The sequence below is a fragment of the Sorex araneus genome, chromosome 3 (genome assembly GCF_027595985.1).
Source record: "Sorex araneus isolate mSorAra2 chromosome 3, mSorAra2.pri, whole genome shotgun sequence".
NCBI lineage: Eukaryota > Metazoa > Chordata > Mammalia > Eulipotyphla > Soricidae > Sorex > Sorex araneus.
In genome coordinates, this window is record NC_073304.1 from 189,476,010 (window position 1) to 189,497,047 (window position 21,038).

General features: G+C 41.3%; 1 protein-coding gene across 3 annotated transcripts in view; it reads left to right on the plus strand.

Moving 5' to 3' along the window:
• UBE2G1 (ubiquitin conjugating enzyme E2 G1) overlaps positions 1-21,038 on the plus strand; it is a 98,158-nt gene that overhangs the window by 51,760 nt on the left and 25,360 nt on the right. For all 3 annotated transcript variants that reach the window (XR_008629340.1, XM_055133094.1, XM_055133095.1), the window contains one exon: positions 16,913-17,015. Coding sequence is in view for 2 of the 3 variants with exons in the window: in XM_055133094.1 (XP_054989069.1) it covers positions 16,913-17,015 (103 nt within the window). In the remaining variant the exon portion in view is untranslated. Of the gene's footprint in view, positions 1-16,912; positions 17,016-21,038 lie in introns of those variants that run through there.

Genomic DNA, 21,038 nt, shown 5'->3' on the forward strand with positions numbered 1-21,038 from the left:
TCTTCCCCTTTTGGGTCAGACCTGGCAATGCACAGGGGTCACTCCACTCAGGAATTACCCCTGGCAGTGCTCAGGGGACCATTTGGGATACTGGGATTCAAACCCAGGTCGGCCAAGTGCAAGGCAAACACTCTACCCACAGTGCTATCACTCCAGCCCCAAACTTTAAATACTTTTGGCTTATTCTTGGCAGAACTCATTGACTTCCTGGAAATCAGGGTGAGAAAATAAATCTATTCTGTCATCCTGTTGTTCATCGATTTGCTCGAGCGGGCACCAGTAACATCTCCATTGTGAGACTTGTTACTGTTTTTGGCATATTGAATACGCCATGGGGAGCTTGCCAGGCTCTGCCATGCCGGTGGGATACTCTCTGTAGCTTGCCAGGCTCTCCCTAGAGGGACGGAGGAATCAAGAACCCTGCTCGGCTGCGTGCAAGGCAAACACCCTACCCACTGTGCTATACATTTATTTCTTTTTCCTCCTCTTAGTCTTCTGGCAAGATGTGTTTGTTTTTGTTGAGTCCTAGTTCCATAGATTCAGGATTTATATATTAAGTAATACAAACATTTTTATAACCATGGTCTTTTAATTTTAGTTACGTAGTTTAATGAATGGTAACTATATCCTCTCACTTTATTTTTCTATTAGAAAATTGTTCTCATTTATAAAAAAAATTACAGCTGGAGTGATAGCATAGCAGGTAAGGCATTTGCCTTGCACGCAGCCGACCCGGGTTTGATTCCTCCGCCCCTCTTGGAAATTCTGGCAAGCTACCCATGGCATATTCGATATGCCAAAAACAGTAACAACAAGTCTCACGATGGAGATGTTACTGGTGCCCGCTCAAGCAAATTGATGAACAATGGGATGACAGTGACAGTGACCTTTGTTGCTATCACTGTGATTTTGGTAACCAGGGGTTACATTTGTTTGTGGTGCTTACTTACACACTTGGCTGAAGTGCTTATTTGGGGTCATATTTCAGTTGTGGTGCTTACACACATGCTTGCTGAGGGCATACCCCTGGGCCACAGTCTGAGCACATCTGTTTACTTGCAGTGCTTAAACTCTCCTGGCTGTACACTAAAGGTTCTATTCTATATTGTAGTATCTAGTGTCCTCAGACAGAAATGGTGCCCACACCTCATTCAATGCATATGGGTTGCCCTGGAGACCAAACTCGTGATCTCATGCCATCAGTGCGCTGCAAACATTTATTTAAAATTTTTTCCAGCAGTTACTTAAAATGTGCTACTTAAAAGATTTTTTTCATTTTTGTTTGTTTTAACTTATTAAGAACCTCTCAAGAAATGCTCAGGGAGCCTAAATGTCCCTCCCTGTGATTCTAATTCAACTACACTGGCATTTCAGTGCAAGGGTCTGAGGATGTTACAGTGCCAGTGCTGAGGGATGCTCTTGGCAATGTTTGGAGGACCATGTGGCTCTCAGGTTTGGCTGCATACAAAGCCTGGTACTCTTTCTCTCTCTCTGGCCAAGAAGTGCCAGTTTTTTTTTTTTTTTAATTTTTTTCTTTTTGGGTCACACCCTGCAATGCACAGGGATTATTCGTGGCTCTGCACTCAGGAATCACCCCTGGCGGTGCTCAGGGGACCATATGAGATGCTAGGAATCGAACCCCGGTTGGCCGAGTGCAAGGCAAACACCCTACCCGCTGTGCTATTGCTCCAGCCCCAGGAAGTGCCAGGTTTTTTTTTTCTTTTTGGGTCACACCCAGCGATGCTCAGGGGTCACTCCTGGCTCTGCACTCAGGAATTACCCCTGGCCATGCTCAGGGGACCATATGGGATGCTGGGAATGAAACCCGGGTCGGCCGTGAGCCTACCCACTGTGCTATCACTCTAGCCCCGGAAGTGCCAGTTTTTAAGTTTTAGATTCGCATAAGTATTTGTGAATGTTTACTTATTGTATTTTTCACAGTCTTTGTGTTCTGTATTTCCTAAGAATTTTGTAGTTATTCATGTCACTGCTATGTACAAAATCTTAACCTAATTTGAATCTCCCACCCATCTTTATTTGACTTTCTTTTTTGCATGAATGTTTATGGTATTTAAAAAGTCATTATCTCTAGGCCAGAGTGATAGTACAGTGGGTAATACAGTGGGTAGGATGTGTTTGCCTTGTATGTGGCCAACCCAGGTTTGATCCCTGGTATCCCAAATGGTCCACTATGGACTGCCAGAAGTAATTCCTCAGTGCAGAGCCCAGGAGTCAGCCCTTAGCATTGCTGGGTGTGGCCCCAAAACAAATTAATTTTTTTTCTTTTTGGGTCACACCCGGCAATGATCTGGGGTTACTCCTGGCTCATGCACTCAGGAATTACTCCTGGCGGTGCTCGGGGGACCATATGGGATGCTGGGAATCGAACCCAGGTTGGCTGCATGCAAGGCAAACACCCTACCTGCTATGCTATTGCTCCAGCCCCAAAAAAGCAGCGCCTTATCCGCTGTTCTATCTCTCCAGCCTAACTTAAGGTAAATTTTAGTAGAGTTTCAAGAACCTCATCATCACAGTTGGGAAATTTTTATTTGATGCTGTCAGTGGCTGTTAAGAGATATTAACAGTTTGAGGTTGCTTAAACCCATGGATATACATAAATACAAAATAAAATAAAGCAAATTCAGTATATTAATATTTGAATAAGTTAGCTTCATTATGCAAAAAGGAAGTAGAGCTGTATAGTGTATGTGAAAGGAAATTGGGTTTTGAAAGTATTTCTGAGATCTAAAATAAAATGTTTTTGTTTTTATGCTGCACCCAGTGGTGCTCAGAGCTTACACCTGGCTCTACCCTCTGGAATCACTCCTGGCAGCTCAGTGGAACATATGGAATGCTGGGAATCGAACCTGGGTAAGCCATGTGTGAGACAAGCACCCGACCCACTGTACTTTTTGGCCCCATTAAAATTAAATTTGAGAAGTACTGAAGTTGGGATGAAGTAAAGTAATTATTCTTACCCTCAGTTGATAACAGTAGATATAGATATTCCCATTTACTTGCCTTGGGGGTTGAACATACCCTGCCCTCCCTACTGTGAAAACCATCTGTTTCTGATATGTGTCATGGTTGATGGTGAAGGAATTTGAGAATCATTGTTATACAATAGCACTGTAGCACTGTAGTCTCGTTGTTCATCGATTTGCTCGAGTGGGTGTGTAAAAACAGTAACCGAAAGGTTGGTGGTTCGTGCCCACCCAGGGACGCCAGTTGTGTAAAAACACAAAAAAGAAAAAGAGGGGAAGGGGCGAGGAGGAGAGCACCTCACCGCACTGGGCACTCGGCACAGGGCACAGGGCACAGGTGCTGTCTCTCCCCCCTCGCGTTCGGTAGTCTCCAGCCGCTTCCCCCACCCTGGGGAGGCTGATGGCGATGATGATGCAGGCGAAGGAAGGAACGGAGGCAAGCCGGTTGGTCTCAATCGCAGTTTATTCCAGTCTCCTCTCTATACACTCCCGTCTCTCTCTCTCTGCTTCTTTTCCCCCAAATCCCCTCATACCGCCACCTTAAATCCCCCGCATCAGGGATCAGGGCTTACACATAGGTGTGGTCACAATCAATAGGGCAATAGGGGGTAAAGTTCTATCCCTTAGGGGATGCTCCTACTAGGACAGATACTCTTTCAGCAGGACACCCGCCCAAGAGCGGAATCCCATGGTTGTGTTTCTCTCCTTGTCCAACTAACATATAAGTATTCATATTATAAATCATTTTGTATGGACATAGCAAGAGATGCATTAAGCTTATAGAATTGCTCTCCTGGAGTCACCTCGATCTCAGACTACAGTGCTCAGGCCAGATTGGTCTTTCCTAGCCCTAGCAGGGTCCTAGTCTCGTCGTTGCTTTTGGATCATGACATGACATGTCCATGACCAAGCTCTTAACATATAGTTAAGCATTATGCGCTTTGGCCAGGCCCATCTCGATGCCAGGGTAGCACATAACTCACCGCTTGCCCTAGGTTCGTCCCGTCCCTCGTCGGGACCCTACTTTTTGGGGGTGCTAGGAAGTAAGGGCAGCTGAGGCTTAAGTCGAGAAAGCAGATGCCCGGGAGTGAATAATATTTGAAGCCAATTAAGTCCCATGTTACCAAAGCATATTAACAACTGTCTTTCTTTCTCCATACAAAAAGGATATTGCTTTAAAATAAACTATTCAAAAGACATAAGGAGTGGAGAAAGGCAATATTAACTTACAATACAAGTACACTGTCCTAGCAAGGTCTGACCTTACAAATTAACAGAGTCTGATTAGGGGAAGAGCTGAATGACTAGTTGGAGAAGGGAGCATAGAAGTGATTACGGATAAACAGAGGAATGGGAGTGACTCAGGAGCACTTTGATGGGTGTGACTGATATACCTAAGCTCCTAGTGGCAAGGGGAGCAGGACATACCAATGTAGTCTAGAATAGTTTAGAGATTATTACCAGATAAGCCCAAACTCTGTGGCAAGGGAGAAAGGACAAACCAATGATATCCTACATCTGGGCACCAGTAACCTCTCCATTGTGAAACTTATTGTTACTGTTTTTGGCATATCGAACATGCCACGGGTAGCTTACCAGGCTCTGTTGTGAGGGCGGGATACTCGGTTAGCTTGCCGGGCTTTCCGAGAGGGACGGAGGAATGGAACCCAGGTCTGCCGTGTGCAAGGCAAATGTCCTACCTGCTGTGCTACTGCGCCAGTCCTGTTATACAATATTAGTGAGAAAAGTAACTAGAGACCAATATGACATAAGCTTAAAAATAGGACATTAAATGGAGAAAAAGGTACCCTGAGTTGGAAATACAGGATTGAGCTAGAGTAAGTTCATATAAAAAAGGAAATAATTTAACTGTAAACCAAATGTATGATAAAGTTAAAGTGGCTCCAGGTGTGAGAAAGTAGAATTTCCATAAGACCCTTTTTCCTTTGGCTTTGCAAAGCATTCACTCAGCTTGTTGAGCTCTCTGGACCCTAATTTGATGATATTATTATTACTTATTATTACTACTGTTACTTTTATTTTGGTTTTGGGACCATACCCAGCAGCATTGCTCATGACTTATTTCTGACGCTCTACTCTAAATGGAGAAAAAGTTAACTTTAGTTGGAAATAACAGGAATTGAACTAAAGTTTATACAAAAAAGGAAATAATTTTGGCTTCAGGTGTGAGAAAGTATAATTTCATTAAGATCCCTTTTCCTTTGGCTTTGCAAAGCATTTGCTCAGCTTGTTGAGCTCTCTGGACCTTAATTTGATGATACTACTATTATTACTTATTATTTCTTCTTCTTATTACTACTACTACTATTATTTTTGTTTTGGAACCATACCCAGCTCTTGGCTTATTCCTTACACTGTTTCGATCACATCTTGCAGTGTTCAGGTGATCATATATGGTGATCAAACCTGGATCAGCAGCATGCAAAGCAAGCACTTTAATTCACTGTTCTGTCTCTCCAGCCCATTATTTTTATTCTTTCATCATTATTATCATTATTATTATTATTTTGCTGTTTATATTTGCAGGGGATTGAACCACACCTCACAATGTTATTCCTGGCTCTTCTGTGCTCAGAGATCACTCCTGGCAGTGCTCTTGGAATCAGTCATAAACAGTGCTGTCATATGAACCAGGCTTGGTTGCATGCAAGGCAAAGTAATTTAAGGCCTATACTTTCTTTTTTTTTGGAGGGGAGGGGGCACACCCAGCATTGCTAAACAGTCATTCCTGGCTATTTTGATTTCAAGCAAACCTGTTTATTTATTTATTTTTGGTTTGGGGGCCAGTGATGCTCAGGGGTTGGTTACTCCTCGGTCTGCACTCAGGAATCACTCCTGGCAATGCTTGGGGGACCATATGGGACGCCAGGGATCAAACCTGAGTGGATTGCACTCAAGGCAAGCACCCTAGCCCCTAAGCAAACTTTTAAAGTTTGTCATAAATCTTAAGTAATCATAAAATTTGTAGCAGAAACAGAAATAAAACTTCTTGTTGATTACTTTTTTGAGTTTTTATTACTGGAAGGTTAGATAAAGGAATATTTTCTCAATTAAGTTTAGTATATTAAATTTAGAATATTTTCTCAGTTAAGATTAGTATTTGATAATAGCAGTGCGTAGTATCTTTATTTTTTGTTGTTTTTTGTTGTTGACTTTTGGGCTACATCTGGCTTTGCTCAGGGCTTTACTCATAACTGTGCTTAGGGAGCTCTCCTGGCTCTGTTAGGGGGGCTATAGCTGGTGCCAGGGATTGAATCTGGGTCAGCTGTGTGTGCAAGACTTACCTGCTGTACTATTTCTCTGGCCTATTTTTGTATTTTAAAAGTGATATGGAATTTTAAATATTACAAATACTAATAAGGTTGTTTTTTTTTTTTTACAGAGCACCTCAATATGTATTTATTTGTTTGTTTGTTTATTTATTTATTTAGGGTCACACCCGGTGATGCACAGTGGTTACTCCTGGCTCTGCTCTCAGGAATTACTCCTGGCAGTGCTCAGGGGACCATATGGGATGCTGGGAATCGAACTCAGGTTGGCTGCGTGTAAGGCAAACACCCTACCCGCTGTGCTATCACTCCAGCCCCGAACACCTCAATATTTAGGATAAGTAGTAATCAGTATATAGTTTCTCTCTATGATTTCAAATCTTCATAATGAAGCCAATATAGAGGGTCACTTTGGGCCAGAGAACTAGTATAGCACATAAGATGCTTGCCTTGCTCTCCTCCATTTCAGGTTTGAGCCCTGGCACTTCATATGGTTGGTTCATGAGACCTCAGGAGTTATCCCTGAGAATAGCTGGGTATGATCCACAACCAAAACAAAATAAAAGTTAAAAATACACACCTTATACACAGCTGTACGTATATAAATAAACTCCACAGGAATGTGCATTTCCCAGAACAACCAAGTTACCTAGCCACAAAATCAGTGCAAGACTATATAATTTTTTTTCTCTTTTTTGGGTCACACCCAGCGATGCACAGGGGTTACTCCTGGTTCATGCACTCAGGAATTACTCCTGGCGGTGCTTGGGGGACCATATGGGAAGCTGGGAATCGAACCTGGATCGACCATGTGCAAGGCAAATGCCCCCTACCCGTTGTGCTATCGCTCCAGCCCCAATGTATAAGACTATATAATATCAGTTTATATTTAGTTTGTATTTTTAAGCTTTAAAATACCCAGATTGAGGTTCTGTGATTTACAAGGTTTTTTTTTTGTTCATTTGTTTTTGGACAACACTCAGTGGTGCTCAGGGATAACTCCTGACTTTGTGCTCAGGGCTCAACTCATGGCAATGCCTTGGGGACTGTGGGGTGCTGGGGATCGAACCTGGGTTGGCCACATGCAAGGCAAATTACTATTGCTGTGGCCTCCGTGGTTCACAGTATTGTTAATGTTGGTTTTCTGTGTACATAATTTCAAAACCATACCCATCACCTATGTAGCACCTCCTTCCCCCAAGAATCCTATTGTAACTCTCTTTTAAACCCCCTACCGCCCCTAAAAACCCCACTTCTGTTTTATAGATCAGTTTTCTCCTTGTGTTACCCTTACCCTTTGTTGCTACCTTTGTATGTGTCTTAAATTCTACATATGAGTGAGATCATTCTGTGTCTATATCCGTTTCCTTCTGACTGATTTCACTTACCACGTGATGTCCATGTGGTGGCAAAAATTGTTCTAAGAGCTGCATAGTATTCCATTATGTATAGGAAAAGAGGGCTACATTTTTGTCTTTTGGGTCACACCCATTAGTGCTCAAGGGATATTCCTGGCTCTTGTTTGGAGGTCACTCCTTGATGTTCGGGGGACTGTGAACTGGTGATTGAATCCAGGCCTCCTGCATTCAATATGTGTGCTCCAGCCTTTTGAGTTATCTCTCTAACTGCCCCTCTTTCACTTTTTTAAAATTGTATTTTAAAATAAAATGGTTTTATAGCATCCTGTAACGGGGACCATTTATTCTGTTTAATGTCATTATTATAAACTCATGGATTAAAACTTGTATTTTAATATTTTGTTTCTTTATTGGTAGATTGTCTCATAGAAAAATTTAAATCCAACACACAAAGTGTAATATTAAATACAGTATACTATTACCAAAACCCTAGAAGTACCTTACTTAGCGTGCCTTCTTTCTGACCAGCTACTTATTTTTCTTTCCTAAGGCAAAGGTTGCTCTGATTTCTAATACTGTTTAGTTTGCCTGCTTTAGAACTTAAAAAGAATTTTTTTAATATCTATGTGTTTTGAGAAAGAGATCTAGCTCTTTGCACTCTTCTTCTGAATTGCAATTAGTATGCATCTTTACCATATTCAAAACTTTAAAAAATGCCCGCCTTCTCTTTCCTTCCCTATTCCTCCTGATCATAGTGGTTGACCAGGATTGAACACCCCGCTGCATTGTTCACACACACACTCAGCAATGGTCCTTGAGGTTTGCACTTCTATAGTAATGTGCTTGTGCCCATGTTCACCAGAAGCTGTGTTCTTTAATTCAGACATGCTGATTATGGTTGTAGTGCTTGCTGGGATTTGCTGCAGTGCTTGTGCACATAAAGTTGGCATTTCCTCACAATGGTACTAACATCTTATTTTTGTTTTTTGTTTGGAAGCCATACCCAGTCATGCTCAGGAAACCACCCCTGGCTCAGTCTGCTCAGGGGCCACACCTGACATGCTCATGGAACCATTTGTGGTACCAGGATTTGAATCAGTGTCACCACCATATCCTATCTAGGCAAGCAATGTAAACTTTAATTATCTCACCAGTCAGGCACTTAACATCATTTGAGTTGGGATACAGACTGAGGGTGTATTCCTATGTTGGGATTGAAGGCAGTATAACATAATATAATTCAAAGAGCAGAGCTACCAGGATCACACTCATCACATGTGATGACCCTGAGGGTCTGAAAATAAGACCATTAACTGGCAAGGCAGGTGTTCTAAGTTAATTTTTTTATACCCATATTCAAAACTTTGAATATATCTTGGAAATAGAAATAAAAACCCAGACATGGTTGGTCGTGTTTTTTATTTAAAATTTGTCCTTACCAGGGCTGAGTGCTGAAAGGAGGTAAAGTGACATGCATGATACCCTACCAATAACAGTATTTTATTTTATTATTATTTTTTGGCGGGTTTTTGGGTCACACCTGGTGATGCACAGGGGTTACTCCTGGCTCTACACTTAGAAATCACCCCTGGCGGTGCTCAGGGGACCATATGGGATGCTGGGAATCGAACCCGGGTCGGCCGCGTGCAAGGCAAACGCCCTACCCACTGTGCTATTGCTCCAGCCCATAACAGTATTTTATTTTTATTTATTTATTTATTTTTATTAGTTTATTTTTAATTAGAGAGTCATCGTGAGGGTACAGGTACAGATCCATACATCTTTGTGCTCATCATAACAGTATTTTAAATCACTGTCACTGTATCACTGTCATACTGTTGTTCATCGATTTACTGGAGCGGGCACCAGTAACGTCTCCATTGTGAGACTTGTTACTGTTTTGTCATATTGAATATGCCACGGGCTCTCCAAGCGGGCGAGATACTCTCGGTAGCTTGCCGTGCTCTCCAAGAGGGGCGGAGGAATCGAACCTGGGTAAGGTAAACCCGTGCAAGGCAAATGCCCTACCCCCTGTGCCCGCTGTGCTATCGCTCCAGGCCATTGTAAATCACAGTTTACAATTAAAGGAAAAAGAAAAAGAAAAAAGTGCCTGCCATAGAGGCAAGCTGATATAGGTAGGGGCAGGAAACTGGGGGCACTGGTGAAGGAATTGGTGTTAGAACACCTGAAACCCAATCATGAATAACATTTTAATTCATGGTGATTAAGTTGGTTTTTTTTTAATGTTCTAAATGAGCTATGATTTTTGGGTTTGTTAGCTATTTCTATTCCTCCACTATTGTATTTGTATGGTTTGCAGTCTCCCCCCCCCCCACACACACACATTTAAAAAAAAAAAAAGAAACTGTATATAGGATATACTAGACTTGTACCTGTAATGCTGCAAATACTCTCTCCCACTCTGTCCTTTATATTTAAGCTTTATTTCTGTGTTGTGTTTAATATATTTTGTTTGGTAGCATCTGACATGTTTGTTATCTATTTAGGAATGCCATTTTCACCCAATGTTGTATAAAATTTGTAAAATTCCAAGGAGCATGAGCCGGGGGAGGCGGGGAGGGCAGGTGTGAATAAATGTAGTTTGATGGGATCCTATCAACATTTATTTAATTTTTAATTTATGTCTTTGATTCCTTTTATTCAAAGACATGAGCATATTCTCTGCAACAACCCTTCTTTTTTCTGAATCTTGGTATAATACATTAAAGGCATAGATAAGAAATTCCAGATTTCTTATTGCTTCTTGCAGAAAAATTATCACTGCAAAATGTACCATAATGGTATCATAAGTTGCTATTTTTATTTGGGATCATCTTTCCCCATTCTGTAGTTTATATTTGGGCCACATACTGTCAGAATTGGAAAGATTAATAAGATGCTTCCCTGTTCGTCTGTTTACTTGGAAACTCTTTCAGTGTTTTGTTTTGAAGCCACACCTTGCTGTGTTTAGGGCTTAATCCTGACTCTAGGCTCAGGGATCACTCCTGGTAGGACTCTGTGGACCATAAGAGGTACTGGGAATCACACCTGGAACAGCATGCAAGAGCAGCAACCTATCCACTGTACTATTGCTATAAGCCCTACTCATACAGTGTTTGTATATGAATGCCCTAAAGGAATCTTAGCTGAATTTTCCATTTTTTTTGGTCTCTAGTAGCATCAGTGTCCTCCATGGTGAATTTTCACTAAGTTACCTTTGTGCTGGAGATTTTTCTCTTATAATTTCTTTATTTTTCTCTTGACTGACACACCACAAGTCAAAGGTGGGAGAAGTGGCTCTCACCAAAAGAGGTGAGTTCCCCAGGTGACCAGGTGAATTACTATGACTCTTTAACATTTTCATCAATAAATATTGCGGGTCACTTGGGTTATTTTTAAAAATTTTTTTTCCACTTGGGTTACTTTAGAGACTCATCATAGAATCCAAAATGAAATGTTTACAAAGGTCCTTTGCTGTATAGTATCTGACTAAAATTTGTAGCACCTTCCCCCACTTAATTTCTTTTTCTCGTTAGATGTCTCAGAAGTCTTTTTGTCTCTTCATTATTGTAACGTGCCCCCCTTTTCGTGTACTGGATTTAATGAATCAGTTGTAGCATCTATCGCTCAATATATTTAGTAAAAGTACAGCCTAAACATATAATTATGAGGAATTTAGGAGTCCAAAGATGATTGTTTAGTAAATTATTTAGTAAAGACTTGGAGGAATATGTACTTGGACTGGTCTTCAAGAGAATGTTTATGAAAGTATGTTACATATCTGTCATGATAAACATACTGAATTTATTACTTAGGATCTAGACCCTAAGAATATCTGTGCTAGGAACAGAAACTGACAGAAGTGAGATAATGGACATTTTTAATTGGTTTTGCCTTGCTTGAAACAAGGGGTGGATACACTTGGTACTGTAGAAGAAAAGCCTGGAAAGCACATGCAAAAGATTTTTAACAGCCTATAATGTTTTGGCTATAAAAGTGAGAAACAGTGGGTATCATTTGTGGAAGTGTAAGGAATTTTTAAAGGTTAATTTTTACCATATTTGGGGGGTGGAAGATGGCTTAGTAACTAAGTGCCTGCCTTGCAGTCCCCAGTGTAGTCTGATCTTGGCAGCTTCACTCTTTGTGATCTCCTGTACCACAGTAATTTTGGACTGCAGGATAGCTTGGTGTGTGAATACAACTAAAAAGGGTGTCAGGGGCTGGAGCTATAGCACAGCAGGTAAGGCAGTTGCCTTGCACTCAGCCGACCTAGGTTCGATTCCCAGCATCCCATAAGGTCCCCTGAGCACTGCCAGGGGTAATTCCTAAGTGCAGAGCCAGGAGTAACCCCTGTGCATCGCAGGGTGTGACCCCCAAAGCAAAAATAATAATAAAAAATTAAAAGGATGTCACCTGAGCAAACATTAAAATATAAAAAACATGTTTGAGCACTACAGCCAGTAGTTTGATACCTCACACCCCTAGCACATGAGAACTACAAGAGAATATGTACAAGCACCACAATTGAAGAGTGTGGCTGTCCGACAAGCACAGTATCTTATACACATTTGATCTAGTGATTGCAGTAATATTAACAGAGAGAAAGGAAGAGGATTTTTTATTTATTTTTTATTTTTTTTATTTTTTTGCTTTTTGGGTCACACCCAGCAATGCTCAGGGGTTACTCCTGGCTTTTGCACTCAGGAATTACTCCTGGCGGTGCTTGGGGGACCATATGGGATGCCGGGGATCGAACCCGGGTCGGCCGCGTGCAAGGCAAACGCCCTACCCGCTGTGCTATCGCTCCGGCCCCCAGGAAGAGGATTTTTTAAAACCATATCTACTAATTTCAGTGGTTACCTATCTACATTTAAGAATTCTGGGCTGACGCGGTGAGAGCCACCCTCTAAGACCCCTCCACCAGGAGGTAGGACTTTCTTTAGTGACGTAGCCTGTAGGTGGTCCTGGGAGGGGGGGCGTTCCCGGCACGCCTTCCGCCCAGAGATGAACCGAGAGCCGCGGCACGAGAAGCAGAGCCTCCGCGCCTATTGACTGTGATCCTGAGGTCTCCTAACCCATTTTGGCACCAGAGCAGATTCTTGCAGCCATCCATTTTGACTGTGATCTGAGCTAAAATATTAGAAACCCAAAACCGCGCGGCCGGTTTTGGGTTTTCAAAGTCTTCACTCTTACCAGTGAAGAGAAATTATTAGATGATGCCTATTCAGCAGGCCTGATTGTTGGGGAAAATTTCCAATCAATAATAGTGAGTTCTGTATGGAAATATGACATGTACTCAATATATATAGGGAATAATGGGAATATCATTAGCTACTTAGATGGGGGGTGGGGTGGGAGGGGGGTGTATTGGGGTTCTTGGTGGTGGAACGGGTGCACTGGTGAAGGGATGGTGGTTTAATCAGTATTTGACTGTGACTTAAACCTGAAAGCTTTGTATTTTTTTTTGTTTTCACGGTGGTTCAATAAAATATTTCTTTAAGAAAAAAAAAAAAGAATTCTGGGCTGGCCAGAGGAGCAAAAAAGTATAGTCGAAATGACATCTGCACTTATTTGTTCATCGCAGCACTGTTTACAATAGCCAGAATCTGGAAAAAACCTGAGTGCCCTAGAACAGATGACTGGCTGAAGAAACTTTGGTACATCTATACAATGGAATACTATGCAGCTGTTAGAAAAAATGAGGTCATGAAGTTTGCATGTAAGTGGATCAGCATGGAAAGTATCATGCTAAGTGAAATGAGTCAGAAAGAGAGAGACAGACATAGAAAGATTGCACTCATCTGTGGAATATAGAATAATAGACTAGGAGTCTAACACCCAAGAATAGTAGAAATAAGTACCAGGAGGCTGTCTCCATGGCTTGGAGGCTTGTCTCCCATTCTGGGCAACTCAGAGAAGGGAACACCAAGTAAAATGTGGCCGGAGGTCATACGGGGGAAGGGTGACGCGTGCCGAATGTAGACTAGAGACTGAACACAATGGCCAATCAATACCTTTATTGCAAACCACAACACCTAATCAGAGAGAGAGAGAACAAAAGGGAATACCCTGCCATAGTGGCAGTGTGGGGTGGCGGGGAGACAGGACTGGGGAGGGTGGGAGGGATGCTGGGTTTACTGGTGGTGGAGAATGGGCACTGGTGAAGGGATGGGATCTCGAACTTTGTATGGGGGAAACATGAGCACAAAAATGTATAAATCTGTAACTGTACCCTCACAGTGATTCACTAATAAAAAATAACTAAATAAAAAAAAAAGAATTCTGGGCTGGAGAGATAGCACAGCGAGTAGGGCATTTGCCTTGCACATGGCCAACCTGGGTTTGATTCCCAGCATCCCATATGGTCCTCTGAGCATCACCAGGAGTAACCCCTGAGCATTGCCAGGTGTGACCCAAAAAGCAAAAGAAAAAAGAAAAAAAAAAGAATTCTACTGCATTTATGATAGAAATGTACTAGATTATTTCTAGATAAGTTATAGAATCACAAGCCTTTTGTGTTCAGTGTTGCCAGAAATGATCTGAAGACTATAGTATTTCTTGTATAGGAAGAGGTTGGAAATGAGGTAATTTACTGTAGAAAATAAATGCCTATATAGCTATAGTCTATATTTTATCCTTTTCTCAATTGAAAATAAAAATGGGACTCAGCAGTAAGCCTGAGTAGCACTACTTAGTGTGCTACCCCACTCCAAATAAAGATACCAATATATCTGCAACACAGCTAACATTCAGTAAATGCATTAACAAAAAATATGATTAAAATGAAATTCCTGGGGCTGGAACAACAGCACAGTGGGTAGGGCGTTTGCCTTGCTTGCAACCGACCCGGGTTCGATTCTCAGCATCTCATATGGTCCCCTGAGCACGGCCAGGAGTAATTCCTGAGTGCAGAGCCAGGAGTAACCCCTGTGTACTGCCAGGTATGACCCAAAAAGCAAAAAAAAAAAAAAGAAAAGAAAGAAAGAAAAAAAAGAAATTCCTATCTTAGTGTCTTTTCATTTCTAGTGTTTTTTTTTTTATAATATATGTATGTGTTTTAGGACAGCTATTTAAAAGTAATTTGGCATAGCCAGAGAGATAGTACAGTGGGTAAGGTGCTTGCCTTGCATTTGGCCGACATGGGTTTGATCCTTGGCATCCCATATGGTCTTCTGAGCACCACCAGGAGTGATTCCTGAGTGTAGAGCCAGGTGTAAGCCCTGAGTGTCACCAAGTGTGGCCCAAGACAAAAATAAAGTAAACTGGTGTTTTTATTTTTTGGGTGTTGAAAGAAAGTACTGATTTTAAGCTCTACAAGTCTTGCAGCTGGAGATGGTGCCAAAAATCTGTTGTTTGGGGGGGGAGGGGGGCACACACCCAGTAGTATTCAGGGCTTAACTTCTGACTCTGCACTTAAGGATCACTCCTGGCCAGGTTCAGGGGACCATCTGAGATGCCAGGGATTGAACCTGGGTCACCTGCTTGCAAGGTGAGCAGCACCCTGTTCATTGTACTGTTACTCCGGCCCATGGTTAGTCTTTTATAGCACTCTGGGGTGTATTACATGTAAATAACTTTTTAAAATTCTGTTAAATTACCTTGTTTTACAAAGTTATTCATAGTTAAATTTTAGACATACAGTGTTCCAGCACTGAACCACCACTAGTATCAGCTTCTTCCACTAGTGTTCCCAGGTTCTCTCTCCCCAAGCTCCAAGCCTCCCCACCCACCCCCCACCCGCCGAATCTCTTCAGGCCCTTTTAAAGTTTGGTTGTTGAAGTTTGGATTTCTTGTTTTCAGCGTTGTTGACTCTGTGGTCTGGCTGTTGAGCTATACCAGTCCATTACACCACTGAGGTACCTGAATCCCCTTGACCCTTGCTCCCCATACACTTTTTTTGTGGGGACAAAGTGCTGATAATGGAACCCATGGCATCACAAGATGCAAGGCAGGTGCTTTATACCACTGTGCTGCATTCTAGCCCCACCTTGCTTTTTTTTTTTTTTTTTTTTTAAATAAGCTATAGCTATTGGTGCTCTGGGGAATTAGGACTATTCTCAGCAGTGGGAGATAGGGGTCGGGATGGGGAAAGGAAATCAGATGACCCTTGCATATGCTTGGCTTGTGCTTTACCTTTCCCTCAATGACATTATTAGAATGAGGTCTTCAAGTATGAGACCAGAAATCATATGAGACTTATAAACCTTTTATTACAAACAGGTGTTTTGGCAATTCTGAGAATTAGAAACCCAGTAAATTCTTTATGAGCTGCTTTTCTATATGTGATTCTTACCCCCCTCTCCCACTTTCTAATTTGAACAGTTGTACTCAATTCTTAGTTAGTGACATATATATCTTTGTACTGTTATGATTGTGTTTATGGCTTCACAGATAATGCACCTATTAATACCGTAAAAACTATGTCATTAAAATATGTGCAGTTCATAGAATGTCTATTATACCTTATTAAAACTTGAAAAAATTCTGGGGCTGAAGCAATAGTACAGTGGGTAGGGCACTTACCTTGCAAGTGGCCTACCTGGGTTTGATCCATAGCAACCTATATAGTCCTACTAGCCCTATCAGAAGTGATCCCTGAGCTCAGAGCCAGGAGTAAACTCTGAGCACTGCCTGGTGTGACCCCAAAATAAAACCAAAAACTCTTGAAAAAAATTTTATAATTCACCCATCATCACTGGGTAATTATTTCAGCAAACCCTTAGTCTTTAGAAACTGGAGGTTTGTTTTTTGTTTTTATTTTTAGGCCACATCCAGCAGTGTTCAGGAATCACTCCTGACAAGCTCTAGGGACCACATGTGGTATCTGAGATTGAACCCAGGTCAGCCTCAGGCAAGGCAAATTCCCTGCCTATTGTGCTGTCTCTCAGGCCCCAGAAAATGCATGTTTATACTTCTTTTCTGTTACCTAAAGTCGCCTGGCATGTGTCCCTTCACTTCTCTAATCTTTTGCTTGTATTCTCATTTCGTCTTAAATACTCCAACTGTGCCAGAGTATTCTCTCTATAGAGAAGTAAGGTCTAAGAAAATTTGAGAGCACTACTTGAACTTCTCAATAATTTGCTTTCCACCTCACTTCCTTGTGTTGTAGAAATTGAAGAGGTTTTGAACTGTAGACAATATTTTACTACCTGATTCATTTTGCTAGTAGATCCATTTAGTGGTTTAGATTTATAACACATATAACTAAGTTTTGTAATTTAGCTGTTGGGTGAAAATAAAGTGTTTAAATGTTCTAATCAAATTTTTCTTTTTTTCACAGAACTCAACAAAAATCCAGTGGAAGGCTTTTCGGCAGGTTTAATAGATGACAATGATCTTTACCGATGGGAAGTCCTTATCATTGGACCTCCAGATACACTTTAGTAAGTATAACAGAAATTACTCAAGCAGAACTTCTTAAATTAATTGAGGTTTTACCTATTTTGACAACTATTTGTTAAATATTTTGAAGTGAAACAATTTTGAAAAGAGGTGAAAAGTTTTGTTTTATATCATTAGCATTAAATGATTTTGTATCGGCCTGTTGTGTTCTTAAAAGAATTCTAGCATTTAGATGAAACTTGTTGCTTTCTTGAAACTTCTTAAATTTATTTCTCTCTTCAGATTTAATAGTCTTATTAAAAATAGTATCACATATAGGACACTTTAATTCATTCAAGACTTTAACACATCACTGTCTTCCACAGACTAGGAGAAACTTTAAAGGTTGTCAGTTTAAAGAATCACCAATTGGATATCCATAAAATACTGGTCAAAAACAGTGTGTTCTGATTTTAAAATAAAGTAATGGTTGCTCCTTTTTCTCATTTTATAAAAGTATTAACATGTATGTAGCTGGAGCAAGAGCAGAGTGGGTAGGGCATTTGACTTGCACGCTGCTGGCCTGGGTTCGATTCCTCCGCCCCTCTTGGAGAGCCCGGCAAGCTACTGAGATTATCTCACCCATACGGCAGAGCCTGGCAAGCTACCTGTGGCATATTCGATATCCCAAAAACAGTAAAAGGAGACGCTTGAGCAAATCGATAAGCAGTGGAATGACAGTGATTAACATGTGAAATAATTATCAGCTAAGCTGATGATGTATAGCTAGATAACAGGATATCGTATCCTGTAGAGCACTAGAAGGCAGTAGATTTTCTTCTATTTTCTGTTTGTTGTTGTTGGTGGTGCTGGTTTGTTTTGCTTTTTGGGTCACACCCAGGGATGCACAGGAGTTACTCCCGGCTCATGCACTCAGGAATTACTCCTGGAGGTACACAGGGGACCATATGGGATGCTGGGAATTGAACTTGGGTCGGCTGGGTGCAAAGCAAACACCCTATCCGCTGTGCTATCGCTCCAGCCCCGTTTCTTCTATTTTGTTCTCTTTTCCTTTCCAATTCTCTCCAGTGTTGGGAGATCACACTGAGCAATGGTGGCTGGAACTAGGGCTTGAGCCTAGGCGCTCATACATGCAACACCTATGCTCTGCTACTGAGTCATATCCTTAGGCTTGAAATGTAGAATTTTTTTATGTGTCATATAATCCACTTTTAGATTCCAAGAGATAAGTGTGTAGTAAAACAGTATGTAAGTGTTTAAGGAAAAGTGAAAGAAAGGAAAAAATTATACACCCCCAAGATGGGATGCAGTTGGAATAAAAATGGACTAGTACTCAAGTGTTTGTGAACCAACTTATTTATTTCTGTTTAATGTTGTAAGATGGATTATGATTTCTGATGTGTAATTGAAAAATTTTTCATAATTTTTATAAAAGTTGAGTGGGCAGGGAGAATGCAGAGATCATTCAAACAACTGGGGGATAGCAGGAACAGATGATACAGATTGGTGTTCTGTAGAATATTAAAATAAATTATTCTGTTGTGATCCGTGGTGGGGGGGAGGGTTGGGCCACACCCGGCTGTGCTCAGGGGTTATTTCTGGCCTTGCACTTCGGAATTAACTCCTGACAGTGCTCGGGGGACCATGTAGGATGCCAGGGATTGAACCCAGGTCAGCCACATGCAAGGCAAATGCCCTGCCTGCTGTGTTATCACTCTGGCTTCCCATTTAGGTGTTTTTTTGTTTGTTTTGTTTTGTTTTTTGTTTGTTTAGTAACTTCTTTCCTCCACATAAACAGCTGATAGAAAATAAAATTCAGAGCAGCTTTTGAACCAAGCATATGGGTATATGGCCTACCCAGTTCATTATGGTCTGGAAAAAATTCTGTTTTACCACAACTATTGCCAGTCAAAGCTTTTTGCAAATCCTGTTGATATATTTGCATTAATAATAGTTGAAAACTGAGATTGGTGAGGTAGTACATGGATAAAGCACCTTCCTCACACATGTCCAATCTAGGTTTGATACCCAATATCCTATATGATCCTCTGAGCCCTGCCAGGAATAAGCCCTGAGTACTACTGGGTGTGACCTAAAGACTTGGAGTGGGGATGGGAAGGGGGCTAAGGGATTATTGAAAAATAAACTCACTTTAACCATTTCATAATGTGGGGGCTGGAGTGATAGTACAGTGGGTAGGGCTACAACTTGCCTTGCATGTGGCTGGCCCGGGTTTGATCCCTAGCATTCCATATGGTCCCCCATGCATTATCAGGAGTAATTCCTGGGTGCAAAGCCAGGAGTAACCCCTGAGCTTTGTTGGGTGTAACCCCCCTTCAAAAAATTATTTTGGAACCATTTCATAATGTTAATTTGGCTGATTGAAAACATTTTTAGAACTTACCTGATGATTATTTCATGTTGTTATTAGGTCCTAACTATTAAATTACCCCTGTGCATAAGAGTTCCAAGGATGGAGTTTAATATATCCACTAATTGTCCATTGATGATCACTGTTCGTTCATCTATTCATAGAAACTGTACAAGTGGTCCTTAAAGGCTTGTTAACATATAGATCTAGTGACTGCAAGACAGATGTTAGGCCACTGAATAGCCTACTTTTTGCTTCTTATTTTTTATGGAGAAGGTGCTTCATTTTGTTCACTATGTTGCCTCAGAAACTAAAAGGAACAGAGCTGGCTGTTTAAGTATATTGCTTGCAGATGCAGAGTACAGTTTGGTATGGGAAGATGGAGTCTAACTCTGTCATGTGTGGTGGTGATTTGACGTTCCTGCTGACTTCATTTGTACCCCATTAGTAATTCAGCTCTTTAAGCAAACTTTGTGAAGTCCAGCTTTACAAGGCTCGGGGTGTGAGAAAAGATATGCACATTCTTATGCTAGTGGTGGATCTGTTGCTGCTCTGTTTATCAAATAGAACTGTATCATGTAACTAACCATTACATGAATCATACAAGTTCAGGTTGCAACTATTACACATTTGCGGTGATTATGCAGTGAAATATGGTAATTTTGTACTTATTAATCTTAAAGCCATTCTTTCTGCCAGTAAAAGCTTCCTTCTGGTTCTTGTTATACAGTAATTGGCTGTCAGTCTGAGAGGTGGGGTGTGTACTTGCTGATGAAACAATGGTGATCACTTCCACAATTTTTCCTTTCGAGTGAGTGTACCATTGACACCTTCCTATAGTGTTTTTTAATTTTTTATTTTTTGGAAGGGGAAGGGGCACATTCAGCAGTGCTCAGAGCTTCCTCCTGGCTCTGTGCTCAGGGATCACCCCTGGCAGGCTCAGGGGACCATATGGGTGCCAGGAATTGAATCCAGGGTTGGTCCTGTGCAAGGCAAACTCACTGCCCATTGTACAGGCCCTATTGCAGAGTTTGTAAAAGGGAAACAAAGTAAGACTTTTACACAGCACAAAAATATATAAAAGAAGTTATAAGAAGTAGCTACTTGGTTTCTCTTCTGTAGACATCCCTTCCTCTAGGAATCACCCACTGTCATTTTCAAAATCTGCCATATTCCCAGGAAGTTACCTGGGAGTCTAACAAGTTTACCTCCATTCACAGATGTGACCAAGGTATAATGATTAGAAAATGAGGGGGGTTTGTGTGTGTGGAGGGGGGGTTGCCAAATAAAGTAAAGCATAGCAGTGTCAGCTCATTCAAGGTCATTTTCCCATCATCTAGTATAAAAGTGCTTAAAATAGAGTATTATTCTTTTTTGAATGGTACTGGGGGATTAAACCCTGGGCCTCAAAAGTATTTTGAGGGCCAGAGCAGTAATACAAATGAGTAGAGTGTTTGCCTTGATAATACAACTCAGGCCAACCTGAGTTTGATCCCCAGCATCCCACACAGTCCCCCAGGCACTGCCAAGAGTGATTTCTGAGTGCAGATCCACCAGTAACCCCACTAGATGTGGCCCAAGACAGATATATACTTGCTTCCACAGTAATTCTAGTAGGAAATTGCCAAAAACTAAGAGTCAGTAAATCTTTAAAAAACAAATCTTAAGCCTGTTTTTTCAGTTTAAAGTTTCA